At 41.6% G+C, this 25,849-nt stretch overlaps 2 protein-coding genes across 4 annotated transcripts; both read left to right on the top strand.

Annotated features, from left to right (window-relative positions):
- The first annotated feature begins 3,847 nt into the window (after window positions 1-3,847).
- On the top strand, window positions 3,848-7,563 carry erich2 (glutamate-rich 2). Of its 2 annotated transcripts, none has more exons than XM_082513381.1 (7): window positions 3,848-4,015; window positions 4,868-4,944; window positions 5,048-5,151; window positions 5,271-5,328; window positions 5,421-5,492; window positions 5,574-5,705; window positions 6,814-7,563. In XM_082513381.1, exons 2-7 carry the CDS (start codon window positions 4,899-4,901, stop codon window positions 6,933-6,935), a joined length of 534 nt encoding a protein of 177 aa, XP_082369507.1. In that variant the 5' UTR covers window positions 3,848-4,015; window positions 4,868-4,898; the 3' UTR covers window positions 6,936-7,563. The 2 variants fall into 2 exon arrangements, with proteins under 2 accessions (XP_082369507.1, XP_082369506.1); XM_082513380.1 differs by having other exon boundaries at window positions 5,021-5,151.
- A 176-nt stretch (window positions 7,564-7,739) lies between these two features.
- LOC309693814 (glutamate decarboxylase 1-like) lies at window positions 7,740-22,573 on the top strand. 2 transcript variants are annotated; one of them, XM_082513378.1, is made up of 17 exons: window positions 7,740-7,989; window positions 8,991-9,109; window positions 11,006-11,062; window positions 12,531-12,668; window positions 13,527-13,769; window positions 14,789-14,879; window positions 19,148-19,260; window positions 19,406-19,521; window positions 19,860-19,939; window positions 20,030-20,084; window positions 20,193-20,309; window positions 20,391-20,455; window positions 20,547-20,625; window positions 21,338-21,487; window positions 21,648-21,755; window positions 21,914-22,003; window positions 22,131-22,573. In XM_082513378.1, exons 2-17 carry the CDS (start codon window positions 9,034-9,036, stop codon window positions 22,302-22,304), a joined length of 1,752 nt encoding a protein of 583 aa, XP_082369504.1. In that variant the 5' UTR covers window positions 7,740-7,989; window positions 8,991-9,033; the 3' UTR covers window positions 22,305-22,573. The 2 variants fall into 2 exon arrangements, with proteins under 2 accessions (XP_082369504.1, XP_082369505.1); XM_082513379.1 differs by lacking the exon at window positions 11,006-11,062.
- The last annotated feature ends 3,276 nt before the right edge of the window (window positions 22,574-25,849 follow it).

The raw sequence follows: 25,849 nt of genomic DNA, 5'->3' as shown, positions 1-25,849 counted from the left end.
TGTGAGGCGAAGGAGTTTAAATTTGATTTTGGATTTAACCCTTCAAACCCTTGAATCTATGTAATGAAGAAAAGCCAACATGGCAGAAAAATGCTTTCTCTTCATGGTCAGTGCTCTCACTGCAGCATTTTGGATCAACCGAAGTCTTTTCAGAGAGTTTCAATATAATTAGAAAATAATTATCTAATTATGTAATCATATTTAATAGCCCAGCCAAGAGATAATACATGTACAGGGAGTGCAGAATTATTAGGCAAATGAGTATTTTGTCCACATCATCCTCTTCATGCATGTTGTCTTACTCCAAGCTGTATAGGCTCGAAAGCCTACTACCAATTAAGCATATTAGGTGATGTGCATCTCTGTAATGAGAAGGGGTGTGGTCTAATGACATCAACACCCTATATCAGGTGTGCATAATTATTAGGCAACTTCCTTTCCTTTGGCAAAATGGGTCAAAAGAAGGACTTGACAGGCTCAGAAAAGTCAAAAATAGTGAGATATCTTGCAGAGGGATGCAGCAGTCTCAAAATTGCAAAGCTTCTGAAGCGTGATCATCGAACAATCAAGCGTTTCATTCAAAATAGTCAACAGGGTCGCAAGAAGCGTGTGGAAAAACCAAGGCGCAAAATAACTGCCCATGAACTGAGAAAAGTCAAGCGTGCAGCTGCCAAGATGCCACTTGCCACCAGTTTGGCCATATTTCAGAGCTGCAACATCACTGGAGTGCCCAAAAGCACAAGGTGTGCAATACTCAGAGACATGGCCAAGGTAAGAAAGGCTGAAAGATGACCACCACTGAACAAGACACACAAGCTGAAACGTCAAGACTGGGCCAAGAAATATCTCAAGACTGATTTTTCTAAGGTTTTATGGACTGATGAAACGAGAGTGAGTCTTGATGGGCCAGATGGATGGGCCCATGGCTGGATTGGTAAAGGGCAGAGAGCTGATTTGTTTTTGTTTTGTTTTTGAATGTCAGAAATGTATATTTGTGAATGTGGAGATGTTATATTGGTTTCACTGGTAAAAATAAATAATTGAAATGGGTATATATTTGTTTTTTGTTAAGTTGCCTAATAATTATGCACAGTAATAGTCACCTGCACACACAGATATCCCCCTAAAATAGCTAAAACTAAAAACAAACTAAAAACTACTTCCAAAAACATTCAGCTTTGATATTAATGTGTTTTTTGGGTTCATTGAAAACATGGTTGTTGTTCAATAATAAAATAATATTCCTCAAAAATACAACTTGCCTAATAATTCTGCACTCCCTGTATAAACTCGTTTTTCAGCATCACTCTGACACTGGATGTTTGTCATTTTAGAGATATTGGGCAAATGCAAGAAAGAATCCTACATGTTTCTTTAAAGTCATATCCTGGTTGAAAAGGCTCCACTGTCATGCCATTCAGAAGTCTCGGGTTACAGACGATGTCTCCAAGATTTGAATTGTAAAGCAGAAAATTAGAGGTCATCCAGGTCTTTGTGTCTTTAAGACATTCCTGCATTTAACTAACTGTGTGTTATCTGGCTGCATGGATAGATAAAGTATCTTCTGCATAGCAGTGAAAATGTATACTGTGCTTTCTAATGATACTGCCTAAGGGAAGTATACTATAATACCATAAGAACTGGTCCTAACACGGAATCCTGCCTGCAAGATTCCTGGATTCCTACTCTCCACTCTAACCCTCTCAAGGCAGGCGTTGCAGATTTGCAACAGTTAAAAGCTAACAACCTGATTACCCCACATACATATTTTATGAGGTTTTTTTTACTCAGAAGTACCACTGCAGGTATTCTTTTGTGCATTAGCAACACAAACTTAATTTGCGCCTGAGAGGGTTAATAAAAGCCCACAAAGTCTACACTGAAAGCAAATATGCACACGCTTCAATGGCATGTCAGCGTGCACAAGACGGTCCCAAGGGAGTGCTCAGTGTAAGAAACTTCATGACCCTGCCTAATTGATATGTGGTTTTATGTGTGTGTATGAGACCAAGTGAGTGTGTGTAGGAGATGAAGAACAAAATACACATTTAACACTCCAAGCTAACCTCACCTTTCTCTAAACAGCACTTCAGACTCTAGGAGAAAATGAACAGTCCTGCCAATCATGTGCTAATTTAGGCTCTCTGGGATGTCTGAGTCTGGAGCCTGTCAGTGTGACAGCCCATATCTCACTGAGATTTTAAGACAACCGTGAAACAATGGAGCCAAGAGCAGAGGAGACCTCAATCTATTAAACACGCACACACACAATACCTTGTTGCATCTTCACATTTTCTCCCACACTCACCGACACACACATTCATGACAGAGGGCAGCTCTTTCGATGTGTGCGCAGTTAATGTGGCGGTAACAGCTACTTATTGAATGAAATATGGCTGACATGGAGGGTGGACTGAGGCAGTCTCTCAAGGGCTGTGAGAGAACCCTTCAAACCCTTGAATATATGAGCTCAGAAACTGTAAACATGCAAATGCATTCTTAGTCTCTGCTTTATTTTACACGTTTGCAAAATTGTAAAGTTGAGGGTATAATAGCAGAAAATCTTTATAGGAATATAGCATGCAAGCATTGGATGAACCAGTATAAAACATTAAACTGAATTAATGACTCCATACACTGAAATTAAGCAAATTCTCTGATATGCAAAACAACTATTATAATAGTCATAAGTTGGCTTGGTCTTCATACTCTGGGCTCCCTTAAAAATAATGGGATGCACCAGATTGTCCACTGTGGACGTGAGCTGAGTACTGGGGTCGACACATAAGGGTGTGTAATCACCTGTTCGGAGTATCAAGTGTTTCATTTTTTTATCCTGTTGAATTTGTAGAACTTCATTTACTGCGTAAATCTTTTTATTAATGTAAGGGAAAAGACAGAAGGGTAACAACAACGTGTAACAACTAAAAAATGAGGCACTCGGGAATGTAACTATTTGTGTGTGCAGTCTGTGAGCTAAGAATATTTACATGAAATGATTTGTTAGTGTTACAAACCCATATTTAAAAATTATATTCACTGAGAAAAAAGAGACACTATTATTATTATTGTTCAACTTATATATTTTCATATACTGCATCTCCCCCCAAAGCAGTCTCGCAAGACAGCAGTCACCATGAAACACCTATGGGCACTCATCCATCCATCCATTCGCTTCCGCTTTTCCTTTTCAGGGTCGCGGGGGGCACTGGAGCCTATCCCAGCTGTATTAGGGAGAGAGGCAGGGTACACCCTGGACAGGTCGCCAGTCTGTCGCAGGGCTAACACACAGGGACAGACAACCATTCACACTCACATTCACACCTAGTGGTAATTTGGATTATCCAATTAACCTAACCCCACAAGCTGCATGTCTTTGGACGGTGGGAGGAAGCCGGAGCACCCCGAGAAAACCCACGCAAACACGGGGAGAACATGCAAACTCCACACAGAAAGACCCCGGCTTGATGATAGAATTGAACTCAGGACCTTCTTGCTGTGCGGCAGCAGTGCTAACCACCGTGATGGGCACTCATTTCTGCTTTAAAAAACAAAAAAATTCCCAGGACCATTGCTTCCATAAGATAAGATAAGATAAGATAAGATAAGATAAGATAAGATAAGATAAGGAATGAAATACTATATACATTAGAATAAAGAACTATACAAAATAGAATAAATAACACGCATCTAAATGTTAGAGAATTTTTAATAGATCTTTGCTGGAGTGCCATTCATTCATTCATTCCATAGATTTCAAATCATCATTAACTGCTTGGCATGTCTCTGATATAATGTCCAAATTTCCGGCAACAATGAAGGCCACAGCGAGTGGGCGTTACGCCGTTGCTTAGTAACGGCTGTTTACCTCCTTCTCCGACAGCTAAAGTAACAACCGTCAACTTCCACTGCAAGAAACAGTCAGAAATTCACAGAACAGGACCTCAGACTTAAAGCAGATAAACATCTTGTGCAACAGCAGGTGTCCGTGACGGTCTGCTTCTACTAGCTACAGGTTTGCTGTTTCTGTGAATTGCAGCCCTGTTGTTCACAGGCTGCTCATGCTATGCAGTTGTTGGGCAGGACACTCGTTGCTCTAAGTGGGTCACACATTTTTCAAGTTTGTCTTTTCACTGCCCTACACATCCTATTAAGAAGATGTATAATAATTATAATTAGTATTTTTGTTGTGTCTTCACCTGGATGTTGCTTTCTGCTAAAGTAACTTGCAAACCGGATGGTGAAAAGATTTTAATGACAACGTTAGCTTCACGTGTTCCTCTGCTTGTCATCAGTATTTCATTTTTTGATTTTGTGAGATGACAAAAACGGTAGTTCCTGAGTAATCACATTAAAACGCTCATCTGGTAGTTATTATAAGAAGACCATAAGCAGCAAGACTCTCAAAGGCTGCTATATATGTCCTGTTTTGGGCAACAAAAAACAAACATTATTATTCATTTATGTAAAGTTGAACAGGATAAGAGGTGTTTCTGCTCTCAGAGTACACATGAAATAAGTAATTAGACTGCAACTATGGGACGTGGTGAAGGGAATTTACACCCGGTGAAGATGACAGACTTTGAAAGCTGTTGCTTTCAAAGTCTGTCCTACAGTACGCGAACAAGTACCAACACAGACCCCCTGAGCATCTATATGTAAATGTTGCCCTTTATTCTAGACAGCATTTGGTTTTTATTTAGACTTGTTCTCTGCATTCATATTGTTTTATAATGTTGAGCTGCTCTTTGAGTTTGTGTGTGGCCCACCTCTAGAGCCACACAGTATCGAAATTCTTCCAGCCAGTGATCAGACCAATGAGATACGCCTCTGGTACATTTCTGACACAGATCACCTGTGATTTTAGGATTGGCTGAGCACCTGTGGAGCAGCTGGAAATGAAAGGCACTGAGATGTTAAAGTCCTCAGGCTCGAAAGGAACAGGTGGGTACAGGATTAAATGCAAAGCACGAAGGCAAAAGAAATAACATTAAAAAGTGATTATGGTGATGATTGTCAGGGGGACCAACAAATGCTCACGCACCAGCCGAACCTCTCCTCGTGTATAAAGCTAAAGAGGACAAAGAACAGACTGAGAACGTGAATGTGAAGTGTGAAGACCTTAAGGCTCCAGTGGAGCTTTTAATGAAGGTATAGCAATGCAACTGGTCCAGCTTGTCCACACTTCATGCTCTGTCCACAGAGTGCTTTTTTCTTTGCATGTCTGAAATGTTTTTGCTTAACTTTAAAGTGAAAATGTTATCTTTCAGTTCCTCAGAGCTCTGAAGGACAAATACTTCCAGCTGGCTGTTAAACTCTGTCACATGAGTACGTATCTGCTATACATCTATCTGTCGGTCAATGAATAAGTCAGCGAACCATCAAGTTAGTCAATGCTGCCTCTTCTCTCCTCGCTCCAGTTCTCATCTACGAGCCAGACAATCCTGAGGCCTCAGAGTTCCTCCCATTGATCCAGAAGAAGCTGCTGGAAGGTGACAGTTGTCTTTGTACAAACACTTTAGGCTGCATGTTACAGACTAAACATCGAAGGTGTTGTTTGATTTTTCCATCAGAGCAACACGCAGAGAAAAGCAACGAGGAAGAAAGTGATGAGGATGATGATGACATTGATTCTGGAAGTGATGAGGACCCCTCTCATAGCTCATCTTGCTCCTCTTCATCAGCCTCAGATGATGATGATCATGGTGATGATTATGAAAAGGAAAACCATGTTTACAAACACAAGCCATGCCCTCCTGCTCATATTTACCCTTATTAAAGCTGTACGACCTGTCTAGCAGGTCGTACAGCATATATTGTGTTTATTTTAAGGCACACTGCTGCTGCCCACAGTTGCAGTCTTTTCAGTGTAGACACAGTGACAGTTACATATTCTCTCATATTTTCACCTGGAATTAAAGGAGCTCATGTGGACTGAGCGGATGCCCTCATTTCCTGAAAATGTGAACTGATAAATCGCTGATAGATCAGCCATGAAAATATACGGACAAACCACACACACGCTTCCTGATAAATCCGATAAACATTTGCACGTTGACCTGCAGAAGAGACTGTAAATGAATCCACTCGATCAGAGTCATATCCATTTTGAGAATCATTATGTGATTAAATGTAAAATACCTTAACCTGTTTGAACTGATGCTAAAAATGCATTGGAAAATACAACCCTGCAGTTTTATGACCAGACATGCTAAAACTGAACACTAGGAACACACAGCACATACAGTTAGCAGCTAACTGCTCAACATAAAGAAGCAGCTGAGGAGTTTCGGCCTATAGATCTGATGATATGTAAATGCTGCATTCGTGTTCCTCATTCTTGTTATAATAACAGATATTTAAAAGTCAAAAATCTTCTAAGCGGTTATGTTTGATCATCACTTAAAGTGTCATCAGCAGTCTCCAACTATTGGTCTCCTAGCAGCAATCTGGACACTCTGCAGCCAACTTGGCCAACCCTTTGATGCTGACTCTAGCAGTTATGTTAAAACATTATCTAAACTGTCACCGGGACATACAAAAACATGTTTATGTATCATCATTCAGATTGCATGAAATTCAACAAAAAAACACTTTCCCCTGGAAGTTTGCACGTCTGCCACCATGTTTGCTGAATCCTCCCATGGCTTTGATTTCAGGATTCTTTAAACATCAGCTCTCTCTCTGTGAAGATGATAAGCGATGCTGCATGACAGGGAAAAGATGTGGTATAAGGAGTATGTAAATTTCACAAATTTGTGCATGAAACAAGAGAGACCAAAGTCATGATTTCTTACTTGTTTTGTTTTTCAGTTTTCACTGTGGATGAGAGCTGTAACGTGACCCAAACAAAAGAACTGATTCTGGAGTCCATCTGGTCCACTCTCCAGTCTTTTGTTATGGCGGCAATTAAATTAGCACAAATAAAATGTTAGCCTATGTAAACTCATAAGCAGTGAAGACCTTTTATGTGCCCTGTTTTAGTGCAGATGTAAATCCCAGCAGCTAAGCCTCCTTGTTGAATGCCATCAGTCTGAGTTTATCTTTATGCATCTCCACATGTCACTTGTGAGTGTAGAAAGATATGATTGGCTCCTGATAAAGGCTGAATAAATTGCAGCGGCTGAATGAACATAATGGCTGGTCCCTGTCTGTGCACTGGATCCAGAGGCAGGCGTGAGGATGACAGAAAGGACACTAAGCCAGCGCCCGCCATGCTTTGAAGTCTCGGCGTTATTGTCCGTGGCGAGGTTAAAGCAGTGAGTAGGTCAGAAATTATGATGTAGGCAATGTTTTCATCTCATGAAGGTGAATATTACAGACAGTGCTTGCATGGATGGATGGCTCCTGGATGGCTTGTCCTGCTCGCTTTATAATACGTGTGTCCATTCTGGAATAAATGACCTAACAGCTTCCACAGGTCCCCAAAACCAAATCAATCAACAGATATGAGGAGATGGACCGGATGTCCTGAATATGTATCTGTTGGTATTTAAAAGCCCAGCTGTGCAGTTTCATTCCAAGGTCAATTTACCAAATTTACATTCAAGTCTCCACCCTCATCCCTGTGACACCCACCCACACCTGGAGACACAAGAGCTCGCCCACACACACATATACGCACACAGGGGCGGGTAAACGTCATCGGTATTTTTCCTTTTGCTTGTTTGGTTCCTTAAAGTGGATTGCAGCTGTCAGTAGCACTCAGGGAAGCTTCATTAGCCGTCAGGGTGGGAGGCAAGGCTGTGACTCATGCCTGCGTGAAGAGACCAATGGGCAGCCGGATCCTCAGATATAAATAACGAATAAAAATATTCTTGAGTGAGAAAGGGTCACTTGCGCGCCGCCGGATGGGATTTTATCAGTGCGCTCTGTTGATATTCCGCCATCGCCACCACTGGACTGTTTCTTGTCGCGCCTTCGGGTGGCAGTTGTAACATTTAAGTTGTACTTTGTCTGGACTCGACAACCTGTGCGCCCCGTGAGCCGGTAAGATCCCTTCTTTTCTTCTCCAGCTGCACCCTTCGTGTCTGTTTCTTCAGAGACAGAGGTTGGGGGGGAAGATGCTTAAACCACTCCACTTTTCAGCCGCTGATATCGTGCGATCAGCTTTGGAGGACAAAATATCAGAGCATAAATTAAACAATAATAATAATAATAATAATAATAGAATTCTCACATAAATCATTCCCAGACGGGAGACAAAACGAAATTATTAGTTGTTCAGCCTCTCTCTCTCTCTCTCTCCCTCTCTCGCTGCCTCTCTGTCTCGTGATGACATTGTAGTAAGGGTGGTGTTCAAAGCATATCTTAATTGAAATGTCGATTACTGAGTCAACACATGAACGGGGAACGGTTATTTATGTGGACACTGTCACCTCATTTTATCAATATTTGCTGCCTGTGAAGTATCATTTTAATGCATTCGTTTTATTCTGATTTTCTGATCATCTCGGTGATTTTATACGATGGGAAACGCGGGCCTTACCTGTTCTTTCTTTAATATTTTGGTTTTGGTCGTTTAAAATGTCATCTGTTATATAACAAAACATTTTTTTCTTTTTAAATTAAACGATGATTTGGTTTTAACGATCCACAAGAACTTACTGCAAGAACGAGCCATGTTTCTTTTGCTAGTTCCCAACTTAAAAACAAAAAACAAATCTGTAAATCTGTGTCATGCAGCAGCGCTGGGTTAGTTAACAGCTGACTGAAAGCAACACAATCCGAAGAGTGTCTCTAAATAAAACCTATACCCATGCAGCCATTTTATCCCCCAAAGTGTTGCGATGTGCGTCTTGGTTGCGCGTTGTGCGCAACTCACTCCAAATTGCGCGGCTTCAGCCGTTTAAGGGAGAATGAAGCGCTCCTGGTGACTCACGGAGCAAAAGCGTTTTCTGATCAAAATCTCGGCCTGCCGTTTAAACTGCACGCAGTTATCGGAAATCCGACACGCAGTCTCTCCTAACACTGAGTCGTTTTGTTTGCAGCTGAATAATTCCCGCACCCGGAAACCAAAGTAACACAGGACTGATGGCTACGTCTGAGCCGAGAGCCGCCGGCGGGGAACAAGACCCCAACTCAGCTAATTTAAGACCTCCGACCACAAGTAGGTCCCCACACTCCTCTCCCTGTTAACAACACTTTGGCTTCGGCTCCCCGAGGCTAAATTGTGTTTATGGTTTTCAGTCTTCAGAGCGCTCGGGCTGTGGTGAAAGCCACTCGGTGCCTTGCTCAAAGACACTTCTGCAGCGCGATCTATCGCCAGCACAGCGGTTTAAACCCAGGTTCACCCTCCACGCGCCTCTGTCTGCTTCTCTCTCTCCCTCTCTGTCTCTCTCCCCTCCTTCCCTGTCTGATAAAGGAGAGTGCAGGCCGGGCCATTTGCTGTGTGGGCTCCGTCGTTAATCATTCCGGTTAAAAACAGAGCCATCACAGCTGCCTGTCGCTGTCTGGCGGACCAGCGGTGCGCGCCGAGCGGCGGACCTGGCAGAAATAATGCGCCATTAAAGCGCTGGCATTTCTAACGATCTCGGAGCGTTTTTCCTAAACGTGTTCTATTCAAAATATGAGTTTCAACCCAAAATTAAAAACATGAAGATTTGAAGATTTGATCCTGTGCACCTTTCGTCTTGATAAAGCAAAAAAATTTGATATAAGAATTGTCTGTAATAATTCTCATAGTTTAGGCATGCTTTTTATTCGCTTCCTTTTTAAAAAAGAAAAAGAAAAATCTAAACCTGTGCATTAACCTGTGGGTTAATTAATCACGTCGAGCCTTTGTCGCATACACAAAATTGACTCCATTAGAGCACACTTGAGCAGCCATCTGCAGTCCAAAGCAGGGAAATAATTGCAGTTTTTGTTTTTTCAGAAAAACGTTACAGGGATAGCCTGCAGCTCCTTTTGTCCGGTGTGCAAATACATGCTTTATTTTCCCTTCCTCGTTACCGGATACAAAATTTCGAAATCTTTTATTTGTGGCCCTTGAGTGCCAATAAACATATAAAAAAATCTTCAGACTTTTTCTTTCATGGAAATTTAAACCAAGAAAATGTCCTTTTAAACTAGGATGTTTGTTTTGTCTGTTTGCTCGCGTACTGCTGCTGCTGGATGTTGCCATTATCTCTCTGCCACGCTCCATCTCACGCCTGGCGGCTTTGCGTGCGCGCGCGTCTGTGTGTGTGTGTCCGTGTATGTGTGTTTTTATGCCTCGGCCTCCGCACCTAGGGCTGTTTTTTGTCGGAATGAGATTGCTTCAGTAAATTTAAATGCTTGTTTTTTTGTTTTCGCAAGTTCTACATCAGGTACATTCGCCTCGTCGCTTCTCACTTTTTGCGCCGAGCGCTCTGCATCTTGTTCCCTGAGGCTTTCTTCTCCATCTCAGCTCACGCGTGTCCACGCTCCGGTTTGTATGTGCATGTGTGTGGCACTAAGTGTATATGCATGGGCGTGTGTGTGTGTGTGTGTGTGTGTACGTCGACGCACTACGCTCCAAGTTTGTGCTTCAAGCGCCTACTGTATACTTCCAGACCAGAGACATTACCAGCTCGCTCCACTCACATACTGCGATCCACTCAATTAATTTTGCCCTCCTCCGTGAGCTCATTTCACGGGTGTTAATTCCAGTCCGCCCTTTGGCTGGGTGTGTGAGCCGGCGTGGATTTGCCGTGCGGGTCACTGTCGGTCCCTATTGATTGAACTCAAATCGGAAGTGTTAGCAGACTCATCCCCCCCCCCCCCCCCCCCCCCTCCCTCTTGTGATCAGAGGGGGTGTAAGGAGGCTAAATCCGAGTTCAACAAAGCAAAACAGTCCGTGCAATTCTTTACAGAAAATATGAATATACCCAAACACCCCACAGTCGCACACCTGGCCAAGAGTCGCTCCTTTACGCTTCCATTTATTTATTTTTTGTTCCATGTGCACGCTGTGCTCCATCACCCGCCTCACCACATTTGCTCGCGGTCTCCACGCTCAGAAACTCAAACGTTCATTTTGTTTTAGCCAACGAATACGCGTGGATGCACGGATGCACAAGGAAACTGGGGATGAAGATTTGCGGTAAGTTTTGTTTCGCCACGAAAAAAATGGTTTAATCTTGAAGATGTTATTTAAGAAAATGAAATAAAGAAATACATTTTTTAAAAGATTTTTTGACATACCATGGCTCTCGATATTGAATTCCGTTATGACTGCTTTCCTTCCTTTTTTTTTCCTTCTGACCGGTTCACATTTTCTTTTACGATTTATTATGATCTTACTCATTTCGAGGCCCTCAGAAATATAGGCCACATTACAGGTTGATAGAGCGGGGCCGTCCTCCACACTGTCAGTGTGCGTTTCCATCTTCCAAAGGTCACTGGACATTAGCCTGTAGGTCTGCTGAGGAGAGCCCCGGATCAGGCCCCCCGCCCCTCCTTGCACCCTCCCCTGTCTTTCCCATTTCAGCACCAATAGAAAAATCTCCGGGGCAAGCCTGGAAACAGAAAGCAGAACGTGCCTTAAAATAACTCGTAACGATTTGCTTTTCCTATCACATCCGGTTATTTCTTGAGTCACTTTTCTCAGGCTTACTGTCAGTGTCTCTAATAGCCCCCCTTTTTTTTCTATTTTCTTTTTTGTTACAGTGGAGGGGGTGGATGTGACGTTTATTTTCTCCATCACTTAAAGGAATCTGCTTCTTTCAGAGGCTCACACGATGGAAAGTGTGGATGTTTATTTATTTGCAGTCACGCAAGTTGAATTCAGTGTCACGTAAAGCTCTACCCATTCAAAAGGCGCATTATTGACCGTTTTGCTGCAGCACAAGTCTGAGAAAGTCTGACATTGTTTTGTTTGTTTTTGGTTTTTTAGTAAGTGATCATCGGATTTTCATTAGTTAAATGACGTTTTAACCCCGCGCAGTGGCCACTAATTATTCATACGCTTTATTAATGAGCAATGAACATTTTCACTGAAAATATATTTTTAATTTAAGCGACAAAGAGCGTGTGGCTTCCCCGTGTTTTTGACGCGCAATTGGGCCCACGCATTATTCTGCACATATATGCGAAAAGCTTATAAAATCTGACGGTGGCCCTGTAGAGACACGCTGCTTCAGGGCACTTTGCATCCTTCATTAACCCCTCTTCGGAGGGTGTATATTTATTGGCTGTGTGTGGCAGCCTGTCCTGAGCACCGAGGCAATCAGTCTGCGCCCATAGGGGAGGGGCAAGCTGGCTGGGCGCTTCCTGACGGGGTGAGGCTGTGATGTCACGGGATAAGGCGGGCACCCACGGGTGCTTCCTTTTCCTACTTAGCTTATAAATTTGGCCTCCAACAGAGAAGCTTTTCAGATTGAAGTATTCCGGCTGTTTATGGGCTGATTAAAAAATTTCACAAAAATCTCAATTTTCTTTCTTGCTTTTTTTAAAAATTTATTTTCTGTTATATTTTAATTTCGCCGTTTTTCTTTTTGTTTTTTATTTTTTTATGAGTGGGATGGAGATGTTTGGTGATAACTCCTTCTCTTCGCCGTGCAACACCTTAGGGTTCCTGCAGAAGAACAACAGCCTGGAGGAGAAGGGGAGGCTCGCGGGCCAGAAGAACTTGCTCTCGTGCGATAACAGCGACAGGGACGCGCGCTTCCGCCGTACCGAGACCGACTTCTCCAACCTGTTCGCGAGAGGTGAGGAAACCACACTTCCGCTATCCCAGATCTTCCTTAAAAAACACCAACATTATTATTGTTATTATTATAACTCGGGCGTTTTAAACATGGCTTTCTTGACATACAACAGAGAAGAGCGTCTTCACTTGTCTGTCTGCCATCTCTGCGTTTGTCCTCTTTTTGCTTGATAATGACAGTGAGCTTTACAGGAAAATTAATTATTAGGCCAAACTGTGGTTGGGTTATTCATGTATGTATTGTGATGTAAACCGTGCTTTCGGAGGCTAAACTCGAGGCTTTATAAAAGCCTTGCAGAACTAAAATACTTGGATATTCCGGTGGCAGAAATGTGACTTACAAAGTGAGGGGGGAAAGCTGATTTTAACACCTTAATTTAGCGCAAGCGTGATTTTGTGCTATTTTCATGTCCGTATCAGTTTTTTTTAAAGTAAATTAAGACAACGCGACGGAATAAATAGATTACAAAGCACTATTTTTTTCTTAGATTAAATATAAAATACTTTCCTTTCAAAGAACAGAATTTATTTTGATGTCATCTTAAACATAAGTGTTTGCCTACTCTTTCCTGTTAAAATGTCTGCTGAGAAATGTCTTTTGTGTGTTTTGATGGCTATTTCACAACTTAAAGCCTGCTAGCCAAAACCTAAGACCAATTATGGAGCCGTCTTTATTCGATCTAGCACAGAAATGTAGCCCGAGAAACTGCGGGGAAAATGGAGAGAATTTTAGAATTTCACTCAAAAACAAAGTGCATTAGCTTTACAAAAGATAAGCTAATCGATTGACGTGCTCAGATATTAGCTCCCAGAATCACAAATGGCTTCATTTCCCCTACTTTTCCCACGCCTCTTTTAGACCTACTGCCGGCTAAAAATGGAGAAGAGCCCACCATGCAGTTTTTGCTGGAGGTGGTTGACATCCTTACCAACTATGTCAAGAAGACTTTCGACCGGTCTACAAAGGTTTTGGATTTCCACCACCCTCACCAGCTCCTGGAGGGGATCGAGGGCTTCAACCTGGAGCTGTCAGACCAGCCCGAGTCCCTGGAGCAGATCCTGGTGGACTGCAGAGACACGCTCAAATATGGCGTCCGCACAGGTAAGGGCTTTGGGACGACCTTCATCGTGGAGGAAACATTAACCTACCTCAACAGGGAAAGATTTGTTTTGTTTTTTTGTTTTTTTTTTGTATATGTCCTTGGGTAACTCACATGGAGGTGTGTGTTATTTTTGATGGCAGAGGAGATTGGTATGTGTGATGTGGGCGAAGATGCAATTAACTTTTAATTTTTTGCATTGAAAGCAAACAGCAGTGAGAGATGTAGTCCTGCACCTTATTACTGCCACACACATTATAGTAATAAAGCAGGACATTACATCTCTGTTAATATCCACACATGTTCAGTGTGTGGATTTTGAATGTGACACAAACTATTAGAGAATGGGCCATTTCTCGCAGAGTACACAGCCTATTTAGATGACTGCCATATGTATTGTACCCCTGGTAATTCACTTCACATCCTCCCTTTTTTCCACCCCCCGACTTATTAAAGCATGTGTCGCCTGAGGGGATCCTAACACGGGCTGATTCAAGCTGTTAAAAATGACAACGCTCAAACTGTCCCCCGGGTTTTATATATCAGGCAGTCACTGACTGTGTCTACAACTCAGTAGCACTTTTTTCTCTCCCTCTCTTTCTTCTCAAAACATTTTGTGGCTGTTTTTTTAGTTTGTGGGCTGGAGGAGCTGTCGGCGGTGCTGAAACCACACACCTTTCATTTCTTTTGTCACAGCTGTTATTTCATTTTTATTGTTAATTCTTTTTATTACTCTGTTTATTATGTGAGGCAGGCACCTCCATAACCACAGTGTACATGTATCCATGACTGCATACAGGCTCCAGGTCTATACACAGTCACTGTGTGTATATGTGTGTGTGTGTGAGAGTCTAAATGCTTGTCATACAGCTGTTATGGCCCACTGAGCAGCGCTTTGTCAGATCCCTTTGCTATTATGGTTGGCCATGGAAATACAAAATGAAACCTGAATGATGACTGAATTTAAACCCATTATTGAACTTTTTAATATTTATTTTGTATTATTTTTTTCTCCCTTTAGGTCACCCACGCTTCTTTAACCAGTTATCTTCTGGCCTAGACATTATTGGTCTGGCTGGAGAGTGGCTCACCTCCACCGCCAACACCAACATGTAAGTCACACAGTACGCTCTCTGTACCGAGTGCCTGACACAGTTTATGTATAGAAGGGAAACACCTATACAATTCACAGGGGGACAACTGATATTTCCTGTTTGTAGGCCAGTGGAAATAGCCTCTAGTCATCATCATATATTAGCATTGCGGAAGTGCTTATGATGTACCCCTGGGCTCACTCCACCACTGGTCAAAGGAGGCCGATTATATAAAGTGTTTGTGTTTTCTCCCCCTGTATTGACAGATGGTAGTCTGGCACAGTGCTATACTGTGTGTATATCACACACCACCAAGCCCCAGGGGGTGGTTAGATTGCATATTGATCTCAGGTCACAGTTACATGTTCACCCAGCTTGAGTGGAGAAGGCCTGAACCCCACATCAGTTGCACACGCTCTCAGCACACAGATCCTGACGCAGACATGCTGTGAACGAAAAGCCACAACTCTGTGACACGATTACTGGAGTGAGGTGACAAATTATAGCAAAACACAAGCACACTCACAGAGGTTCATACAGACGACCACAGTCAGTTCATCCACATTTTTTACTGAGCAATAATCAGCCTAATATTTATAGCAATGTCACTTTCATGTGATTTTCTTAGATTTTGATGTGTATCAATAGCAACGTTTAAAATATTAATAATTTCACCTTCCAAAAATATTCGTAGTGAAATGATTCAACTTTTTACGTATGAAATATCAGAAGTGTGTGGAAAAAACACCCCCAGTTATCCACAACAAAAGCAGTCATTATCAAATAACCTGTTTAGTCTGTCCAGCAGTCAGTAGTCAAAGGCTAATAAATTCTATTGTTACATAACACAAAGAAAAGCTGCAAAATGGCACAATGGAGGCTGGAAATGGGAAATGTTACAGAATACAATAAGAGGCAATCAGCTAATCAACTTATTCTGCAGCTGTTTTATTAGTGAGAGACACAAATCAGTTAAGGTCTGTCAAAAACAGCTGAGGTTTGGTAGGAGTGCTTTATTTATGTAGGGTTTTTTTTATTTCTTTAGAGGAGATAATAACGAAAGAATGAGGATTGTTTTAAGCTAAGGCTCGATCATGTAGTCATTATTAGATCATGAAGAAAATATAAACTGCATGGTTTCTGTATATATTTACAGTTCACCCATTACCCAAACAACCTTTAAACATTACAGCTTCTTACAGACTGGGTTCCTTTAACTAGTCATTAACAGCTTCATATGGCAATCACAATGAAACTATGATATGATAATACAGATGTTTGTATCGTGACTTCAGTCTCAGTTCAGACTTGCCGCATTCATAGATAGGAGAAAACTGAACTGAACTTCCAGTGAAGTGCAAAAATCACACCTGCATAAGTCTGACTTGGTGAAAGGGTTGGCACATAACTGCAGAAAATAACAGGACGAGTGCAGCACAAAAGGTCACCCAGAATAAACATTAATTACAAGACAATGCACTTTAGACCTAAAAGAATATTGTCCAAACTTGCTTCTGAGGACAGTAAAGCAAAGGCTAGAAGAAAACTGTGACACCTAATTTGTCCAATTTCTATTAAAACATTAGCATAGGAAACTACCTTCTTAGAAAAACTTTCCCATCTCATTTCCTGGTTGGAAGAATGCCCCAAGAGACGGGGCCATTGACTTCCCACACACGCTTGTGCACGCTTTCATAATGACACACGCACACATGCACACACACCAGCTCTGGCTGTCCCAGATACAGCAGCTAGGGTTTCCAGTCCATTGACTACAGGCTCATTGTGAGCTGGTGTTAGCAGATAGGCCAGCTGGGCCCCACACTGAAACACAATGTCCTCCGGCTGCACAGAAAACCCTGTTACATTGTGGAAACTGGCTGCCGCAGCTCCCCACGGAGTGCTCATTCCGGCTCTATTGTCCCCGTGGGTACAGACGGACTCAGTGGTCCTTTGAGGGGCTGAGAGGAATGTGTGTGGTGGTGATGGGGGGTCAGAGGGTTAGTCACATACAGACACACGTGCAAACACACACACACAAACACATCCATAAACACACTTACACGCACACATTGAGTGCCCTTGATGATGATAATAAGGGCATTTAGGGGCTGTCCCTGGGGACAGGCAGGTGACTGAGGGGTAATTTTCACCCTGAAAAGACCAATGATTGGCTCTGATTGTGATAATGATCACCATTATTGCCATTACAGCGTGAAATGACTCAGAGAGAAGGAGAATTTTAAAAAGGTTGACTGGGGTTTTTTGTACCTTTTTTTTGTCCTGTGGCTGGGATGAGTTTTGAGAAGAAAGGAATATGAGACATCCAGGTTATTAAGTCTGCTTTATATAAACCATAATTCCACTATATCAAAGGACACTAAATTGGTGAGATGAGGCCAGTGAGGGACTGAAAAGTGAAGTGTTATCCTTGGGTGTAGCAAATCATAGTCACAGCCCAGAAGTCATAGAGTAGTCCAGCGCATTTACAAAAGCTAAAAATCATCAGCAGAAATATTTACACAAGAAAAATGCCTCCTTGGTTATTTTTCTTCATCTTTCATATTTTTTTTTCAATTTCTCTTTGTCTCTTTGTTTTTGTTCTCTGTCACTCAGCCTCTGCGTTGTGCGTGCTTCATGATGTTGCTTTGCTGCGTGCTTTTCTGTGCGCACCCTGCATCATCCCCTCATCTTCCTTTGTTGTCCTCTGTCACACTTCTCTTCATTGCATTGTTTCCCTAAATCTCACTCTGCTCGCAGACTTTATACCTCCCCCTTTCTACCAAACTACAAAAAACAACCTCAGCCCTTGTGCAGATAGCTATTTGAGGGGAGGGGAAAAAGACAGGGAGGAATCGAAGAAACGTGGAGATAACGCTGCTTCTAATTTGGGTGATGGTTGAAGCTACAGCGATGGAGGTGGAGGAGCGTTGTGTAACTGGCCTCATTAGAAGCGGGGTAAACGGGGATCAGCGTTAAGGGTGCGTGTGGGAAGCAGTGAAATGTCACTTAGCAAAGAGAGCAAAAGCTCAGGCCTCCTTTCTGTGACACATTTGACCCACTTTAGCTTCTCCAGGAGTTTTGTTGGTGGCTGTTCGTGGAGATAACAGTCGTTTTATCTTTTATTAACTGACAGAGAGGTCAGGCACATATCAAGCTTTAAAAGCGTTGGCTCATTTCAAGAGTGTGAAGATTACTTCTTTTTTTGTTGTTTTTGAATCTTTTCTCTTTCATCTTTTTAATGAAATAATGAAATTCATAGGCATAGGCTCTCCCTCATTTTTTCTATATTCTGGGGCCAACAGAGGCTGTTATCTCTGTTGGCTGTTATCTCTTTAAAGCACTCCCTCTCCCTGTCCTTCTGTCACACACACACACACACACACACACACACACACACACACACACACACACACACACACACACACAGTATCTTGTTTCTATTACTTCACCTTAAAAATTTATGATGACAAGTTTTAGGGACTTTTTTAATCCAAACGTTGGAGCAGGTCGCCACTTGGCATTATAAGGTCCACATATATATACATATGTAAAGCTATTGAGCTTTACAGCTATTGATGTTCTTAATTACTTCTGTTTATGTTTGTAAAGGGGTAGTAGTACAGGCAGCACACCAGCAAACATGTTTCATGCTTTTCTTTGAGTTAAAAGAATCGAATCATTTATGAAGACAAGTTATCCATCTGCGGTTAGAACACTGTGTAATAAAAGATAACTTGTACATCAACATGCTGTATATCTGAAAGATAATGAAATTCATAGGCATAGGCTCTCCCTCATTTTTTCTATATTCTGGGGCCAACAGAGGCTGTTATCTCTGTTGGCTGTCATCTCTTTAAAGCACTCCCTCTCCCTGTCCTTCTGTCACACACACACACACACACACACACACGCGCGCGAGTTCTCTCAGCCATCACATCAGCCCCATTCAGAGTCGCCGCTGAGATCGGCACCATTGACAGATATCCATCAGAGCTTTGTGTGCTTTAATTAAACCACTGAGTGATTTTAGGAGGCATTTGAATATGAATGTTTGCTGGTTGACTCATATCGGCCACTTTTTAATTAGCCCAGTCAGCACAAGCTCCACTTTTGTGCTCTGCAGATGGAATTATAGAAGGACTAATGAATAATATGGACACACAATGAATATCACTGTGTGTGTTTTGGGGGAGTCTGTGGACTCTCTGCCTTACGAGTGCATAAGAATGCTCAGTGTCTCTGAATGATGTGCTGCATTCATTACTCGGTGTTATGATTGTCAGGTTCACCTATGAGATCGCCCCGGTGTTTGTGTTGATGGAACAGCTGACTCTGAAGAAAATGAGAGAGATGATTGGCTGGCCAAACGGAGAGGGTGACGGCCTCTTTTCCCCAGGTCGGTCTGTAAATCACACTACCCATGTATAGCCAATATTCATATTACTGTATGACTTTTGGTCCAAATATTCCACGTGGATGTACACTGCACAGACTGTGTGCTGCTGTCCAGGGTACTGATGTGTGTGCGGTGTGCTTAACAGGGGGTGCTATCTCCAACATGTACAGTGTGATGATCGCACGGTACAAGTATTTCCCAGAGGTGAAGACCAAGGGCATGTCTGCTGCTCCCCGCCTTGTCCTTTTCACATCTGAGCATGTAAGTGACCACACACACACACACACACACACACACACACACACACACACACACACACACACACACACACACTGTACATCTCAGGTAATCTAACAATGCAGATAAGCTACTTCATTGACTGTAGATTAATCAAAGTCAGGGAATAAGCAGTAGGTCTGTTTAAATCAGGGCACTGGCTGTTTCAATTAATTCATTATTTTAGTTTTTTTGTATTTTGAATTTGACAACTTGACAGAGAGCAGGAAAAATGTCAAGCAACAATGAGCTCTCAAAATATCCCCCCTTTTTGAATTCAAAGGTATTTCATGGATAGCTTGGTCTGCTATGTGTCCCCACAGAGCCACTACTCCATAAAGAAGGCTGGAGCTGCGCTGGGCTTCGGCACTGACAACGTGATCCTGCTCAGCACGGATGAGAGGTTTGTAATCGTTGCAGAAATCATCTGATGAATACTGTATGTGCAACATGTAGATCCACAGCGATTCCATGCTGCTCTGCTCGTTTTCAGAGGGAGAGTCATTCCTGCGGATTTGGAAGCCAAAATCCTCGACGCTAAACAGAAGGTCAGGGGTTTTTTTTTCCCCTTTTATTTTTTTAATATAATTGCATCTCCATGTACTTTTATCTCTAACCACATTTCTTTTCATCTATCCTGGGTACTACATCTGCAGGGTTATGTGCCATTGTTTGTGAATGCAACAGCTGGTTCAACTGTGTATGGAGCATTTGACCCCATCAATGAGATTGCTGACATTTGTGAGAAGTATAACTTGTGGCTCCATGTTGATGTGAGTAGTTTGCAGTAGTGATGATAGCAGGAGCTTCAGTGCGTCATCCACTCCTTTAACAGTACTGTTTTATCTCGTTAGGGTGCGTGGGGTGGTGGACTGCTGATGTCTAGGAAGCATCGCCATAAGCTTAATGGAATTGAGAGGTGAGCACATGGGAACTGATAAGCTCCTGTGTGTTGTTATTTAAAAGAAACCTCAGCGTGCTAACGATAGCACTGACAACATGTTTTGCAGGGCCAACTCTGTCACATGGAACCCACACAAGATGATGGGTGTGCCTCTGCAGTGTTCAGCAATCCTGGTCAGAGAAAAGGTACAGGAACACACACACACATACACACACACACACACACACACACACACACACACACACACACACACACACACACACACACACACACACACACACACAGTATCTTGTTTCTATTACTTCACCTTAAAAATTTATGATGACAAGTTTTAGGGACTTTTTTAATCCAAACGTTGGAGCAGGTCGCCACTTGGCATTATAAGGTCCACATATATATACATATGTAAAGCTATTGAGCTTTACAGCTATTGATGTTCTTAATTACTTCTGTTTATGTTTGTAAAGGGGTAGTAGTACAGGCAGCACACCAGCAAACATGTTTCATGCTTTTCTTTGAGTTAAAAGAATCGAATCATTTATGAAGACAAGTTATCCATCTGCGGTTAGAACACTGTGTAATAAAAGATAACTTGTACATCAACATGCTGTATATCTGAAAGATAACACAGAGACAGAATAAGACAATATGGAGGCTTTCATTCAGTAAGGTTAGTTTGACACAGACATGTAGCAAAAGCTTAAACATTTCCATTACACTTTGGGTTTTTTTTCTTCATTATAACCTATGAAAAATACAGTTCTATGAATATCCATATTGCACATTCATACTCATCAGCTTTTCTTGGTACATGTAGTCTGACATGTCTAAATGATGACAGCCTGGGCAGGAGACCTGTGAAAGGAAATGTTAACAGTTTGTGCACTTTGTCTGTAGGGAATCCTAGCAGGCTGCAACTCCATGTGCGCTGGCTACCTCTTCCAACCAGACAAACAATACGACGTTACATATGACACAGGGGACAAGGCCATCCAGTGTGGCCGGCATGTGGACATCTTTAAATTCTGGCTCATGTGGAAAGCCAAGGTGAGCCGGGTGGACAGACGGGTGCATACATGCTGGCTAAAAAAGACAGAAAAGCATCTCCAAGCCAATAAGAACCTTCATGGCTTTGTTAGTGCAATGCTATTTAGTGCTATACTGAGTGTTCTTAACTGTAATTATTGGCTTCTCTTTTCCCCTGCAGGGCACCACTGGGTTTGAGCAGCACATTGACAAGTGTTTGGATCTGTCTCAGTACCTATACAACAAGATCAAGAACAGGGAGGGATATGAGATGGTGTTTGACGGAGTGGTGAGCTTCCCTCTTTTTATTTGTCCTTTACCAATGTCCAGTTTTAATCACCAGGGTTAATTCACTGCTGTTTAACAGAATTTTGTTGTATGTAAATGCAAATAAATAAATAAAAACCCACCGTGATCTGTATCTGACGTGTTCATTTCTGCCTGCAGCCGCAGCACACCAATGTTTGCTTCTGGTACATTCCACCCAGCCTGAGAGGCATGCCAGATGGAGATGAGAGGCGAGAAAAACTCCACAGGGTACAACTATAATCACACTATAAGTTCCACCACGATCAGCTTCAAACAGCCAATAAAAGATGTTCACATTATTAGATTGCTTTCAGGAATACAAGGCTCTGTTTTGTCATCTTTTTCACTCCAACAGGTGGCGCCAAAGATCAAGGCCATGATGATGGAGTCAGGGACCACCATGGTGGGCTACCAGCCTCAGGGCAATAAAGTAAACTTCTTCAGAATGGTCGTCTCCAATCCTTCGGTCACCCAGTCTGACATCGACTTCCTCATCGATGAGATCGAGAGGCTCGCCCACGACCTGTAGACCTCACAGCCATCGCTGCTCCAGGGCCTTCCCGGAGTCTGTGATCGATTTTACTGCAAAAGCGAACGCCAGAGTGAAACATTCACAGTGCTGCAGTCCGAGAAATAATAGGACACGTTTTAGGTTCTTTCTTTCCGGTCTGCCTTTGCCTGCAGCACTCTAAATGTTTTCACCGCTGGAAAGAAACGAGCAATGAGAGAGCCTCTGGAGTTTCTTACTAGCTCTGGCCCACATAGGTACTTCTATAGAAAAAAAAAAAAAAAAAATATATATATATATATATATATATATATATATATATATATATATATATATATATATATATATATATATATATATATATATATATATATATATATATATATTTATATATATTAATTTATTTTTTTTTTTCTATAGAAGTTTCCTTTAAAAGCAAATGTGCTCTAATGTCTGTGTGTGCAATTGAGCCTTGTAATGGCACAAGTGTGTGAAAGAGAGTGTGTGTGTGTGTGCAGTCTTTTAATGTTTGTCTTTTAATGTCTTGTGTGTGTGCCACAGCAAATGTGTGTGTGAGTGAGTGTGGTAAATTAATGAAAAATAAGGGGGGAAAGAACAGATCAAAGTATTACAAGTATCATCAAGTTATTCTGCTGTATCATACATGTGCTGCACAATATGGTGGTGCTTTCAGCTGTACATATGTTTGATCTCAGCACTCTGACCTGTTTCCCCTGAACCCGGTGTCCAAAGCCCCGCAGCGGCGTATTTTAGGCTCGCACTGTGTTAAAAATAAGCTAACGTGCTCAGCATAGTTACAGGTTGTGTTAAGTGTCAAGCTGTTACACGACTTCGGACCATCCGACAGAGCTACAGTCTGCAATAGTTTCCCTCGTAGAAGATCCCCATTTAAAGCTATCGTAGGTCTGTGACAACCTTTAAGTTGTAAAACTCTGGCTCGTTGTCCGTTCCCTGCAGTCACATCATGCCCATTTGTGTTTAAACCAATGTTAATATATTCATATTTGATGATATGGGAATGAGACAAAATATTTATTGCATTTCCGCAGGTGATTGCAGATTCAGGTATTTTATTGTACATGTATCTTTATGCGTGTTACGCTGTAACACAGTGAACCGAGTAAAGTTTATTTAAAGTGATATCGTCAGCCAAAGAGAGAATCGGGAACGCAGCAATCCATCGTCCTTCATGTATAACTTCTTATAGACTAGGTGTTTGTAAAACGTTACCTGTTGACCTTTTACTGCGATGCAATCTCTATACGTGTGTTTCTTTTTGTGATTGTCAGTCTTTTTGACCGAATGTTTTGAGATGATTGACTGGCCTTCTGATGAGATTAAGAATGAAAGCTCTATAATCCTCTGGCCGCAGCGCCGGTCTTTTATTTTAGTGAGAAGCACAAGGATGTGAGAATGTACTCTCTCGTTGAGACTGGGAAGAACGAAGAATTGCGTCTGTCTGAATCCTAATGCATTACTATAATATAGTATATTAATTGTTACACATATTACTTGTATTCTCAGTGTGATGGGAGCTCAATGGAATATCTTGTACAAAGGTACCTGTTAGTGTCTTTGCACATGTTCACCTTACTTTCCTCCATTGTAAATGGATGCGTTTTAGTATAAGAGTTATGTTAACAGAGTATTTATTAGGGACCATATGTCAATGGCACAATTGCATAAATCATATTTAAAGTAATCTGTGTGTGTGTAATGTGACAAGTAACTCTTGTATGTGAAGCTCTCTAAGGGAATGTTTCCCTGGCAAATTTTCAGTAGGCACTTTAACAGAATCATAACATCTTTAACAAGATATTTAATAAAGTCAATATAAAGAGAACATGAAACTGTGTGGCTTATTGAAAAAGTAAAATAAAGAACACCCTGAAAAATGACATTTCATTTGTGTCCCTACTCCAAAGTATCCCATTCTCCCAACAAACTGCCTTTATCAGCAGCTACACACACACACACACACACACACAGAGAGAGAGAGTATATATTATTGCCTCTCTGCCTAATCATCCTCCAGAAGCTTTGTTTGGCCTCCAGCTGTGTGTCGGATTGGCTGTGAAACCCTTCTCTCCAGCTCCTTCTCATCTTTATTCTTTTCTTGCTCTTTGCATCACTTTTCCCTCCTCTCTTATACTCATTTTGCTTTAAAAGAAAATCCTTCCACCTTTCTACTTTCTATGCCTTTTATTAAGCTACGATTTAGTCTGATTCAGTCTATTTAAGGCCCCATTTCATGAAGAAACAAATGCAATGCTTCCGGTGTTTCATAACCTCTGAATAGAGCACGTAAAAAACCGAGAGGAGAAACTCCGGAGTGAAGCTGCACTTATTCATGGAGATGTGCTCCCGGCGCCCTCTGGTGGTGACTCTGTGCCGATGGTGTGCCAAAAAATGCTTGTATGCCAAAAACTGATTTCCAGTATTTGCCAAAAACTGATTGCTCGTATTTAAACTGCTATAAGTAACTTGTTGGGCTATAATATGTGAAATATACATCAAATGCATCCCTCATGGATGACATAAAGTAATCTTGAGCCACGAACAACATTCGTGTAAAAACGTTGAAGCCACAATCAGTTTTTGGCAGTGACGTTTATATAACCTTTATTTATGCAGTTAAAAAAAAAATCTCATTAACATTAAAAATGTCTTTTGTAAGAGTAAGTTGGCCAAGACAACAGCAGAAATGGCAGCAAATATTACAATAGTTCAGTAAAAAATATTTTAAGTGGGGATAAAGGACCGGATTGGTTATAATGTAAGTACAATAAAGATACTTGAAAAACAGATAATTTTTAAATTCTATATATAACCCCTTTGTAAACCCTGTTCACCGAAGTCTATTTACCAACATACGTAAAGGTAATACATATAAAAAATACACAGAAACATTGGAAATCACTTTTTGCCACAACACACAGCACATGATAATGATACCTTGTGAAAAGGGCTTCTAATAGTGCTCCTTCTAATTGAAGGAATTTCAGTATGTACAAATAAAAACATAAGTATGAGAATGCTTAGGCCCTAGAGTTAGACTAACTCATAACCCTACTTATATAGAAGAAAGCTTTTACTAGGTTTTACATTAGCATTTGCATGACTCTGGCTCGTGCCAGTTCAACTGGTTTCACTAAATGTGCTGGTATGTATTACAGGAGAAAGACAGATAGCATCTAACAGGCAAGGCATCAGCATTCTGTTCCAATTAAAGCTTTAAGAGTTTTTCACTGCAAGGCGGCTGTGGTGAATGGAAGTGTCACTTATTAAGTCTCACATCTTTCAGCAGGAAGTATGACACAACAGAGTGAGTGGTTTGAACAGGAAACAGCATTATCTGTTAAGATTTAAAAGCAACAATGTGCAGTGTTAAAAGGAGACGCACTGTCTTTCAGGGAGAAACATTATGTCAATATTTTTGACTACTGAGCCACCATAAATTATTAGGTGGCAAGTGCTAAAATAAGCTCAGATGAGCAAGCATCACTGCCACGATCAACTTTAAGCTATAAAAAATACCGACAGTA

This window comes from Aulonocara stuartgranti (assembly GCF_965226115.1).
Source record: "Aulonocara stuartgranti genome assembly, chromosome: 18".
Lineage (NCBI taxonomy): Eukaryota > Metazoa > Chordata > Actinopteri > Cichliformes > Cichlidae > Aulonocara > Aulonocara stuartgranti.
The sequence above is the reverse complement of the archived record's forward strand: the minus strand, read 5'-3'. Positions and strand labels throughout refer to the sequence as shown.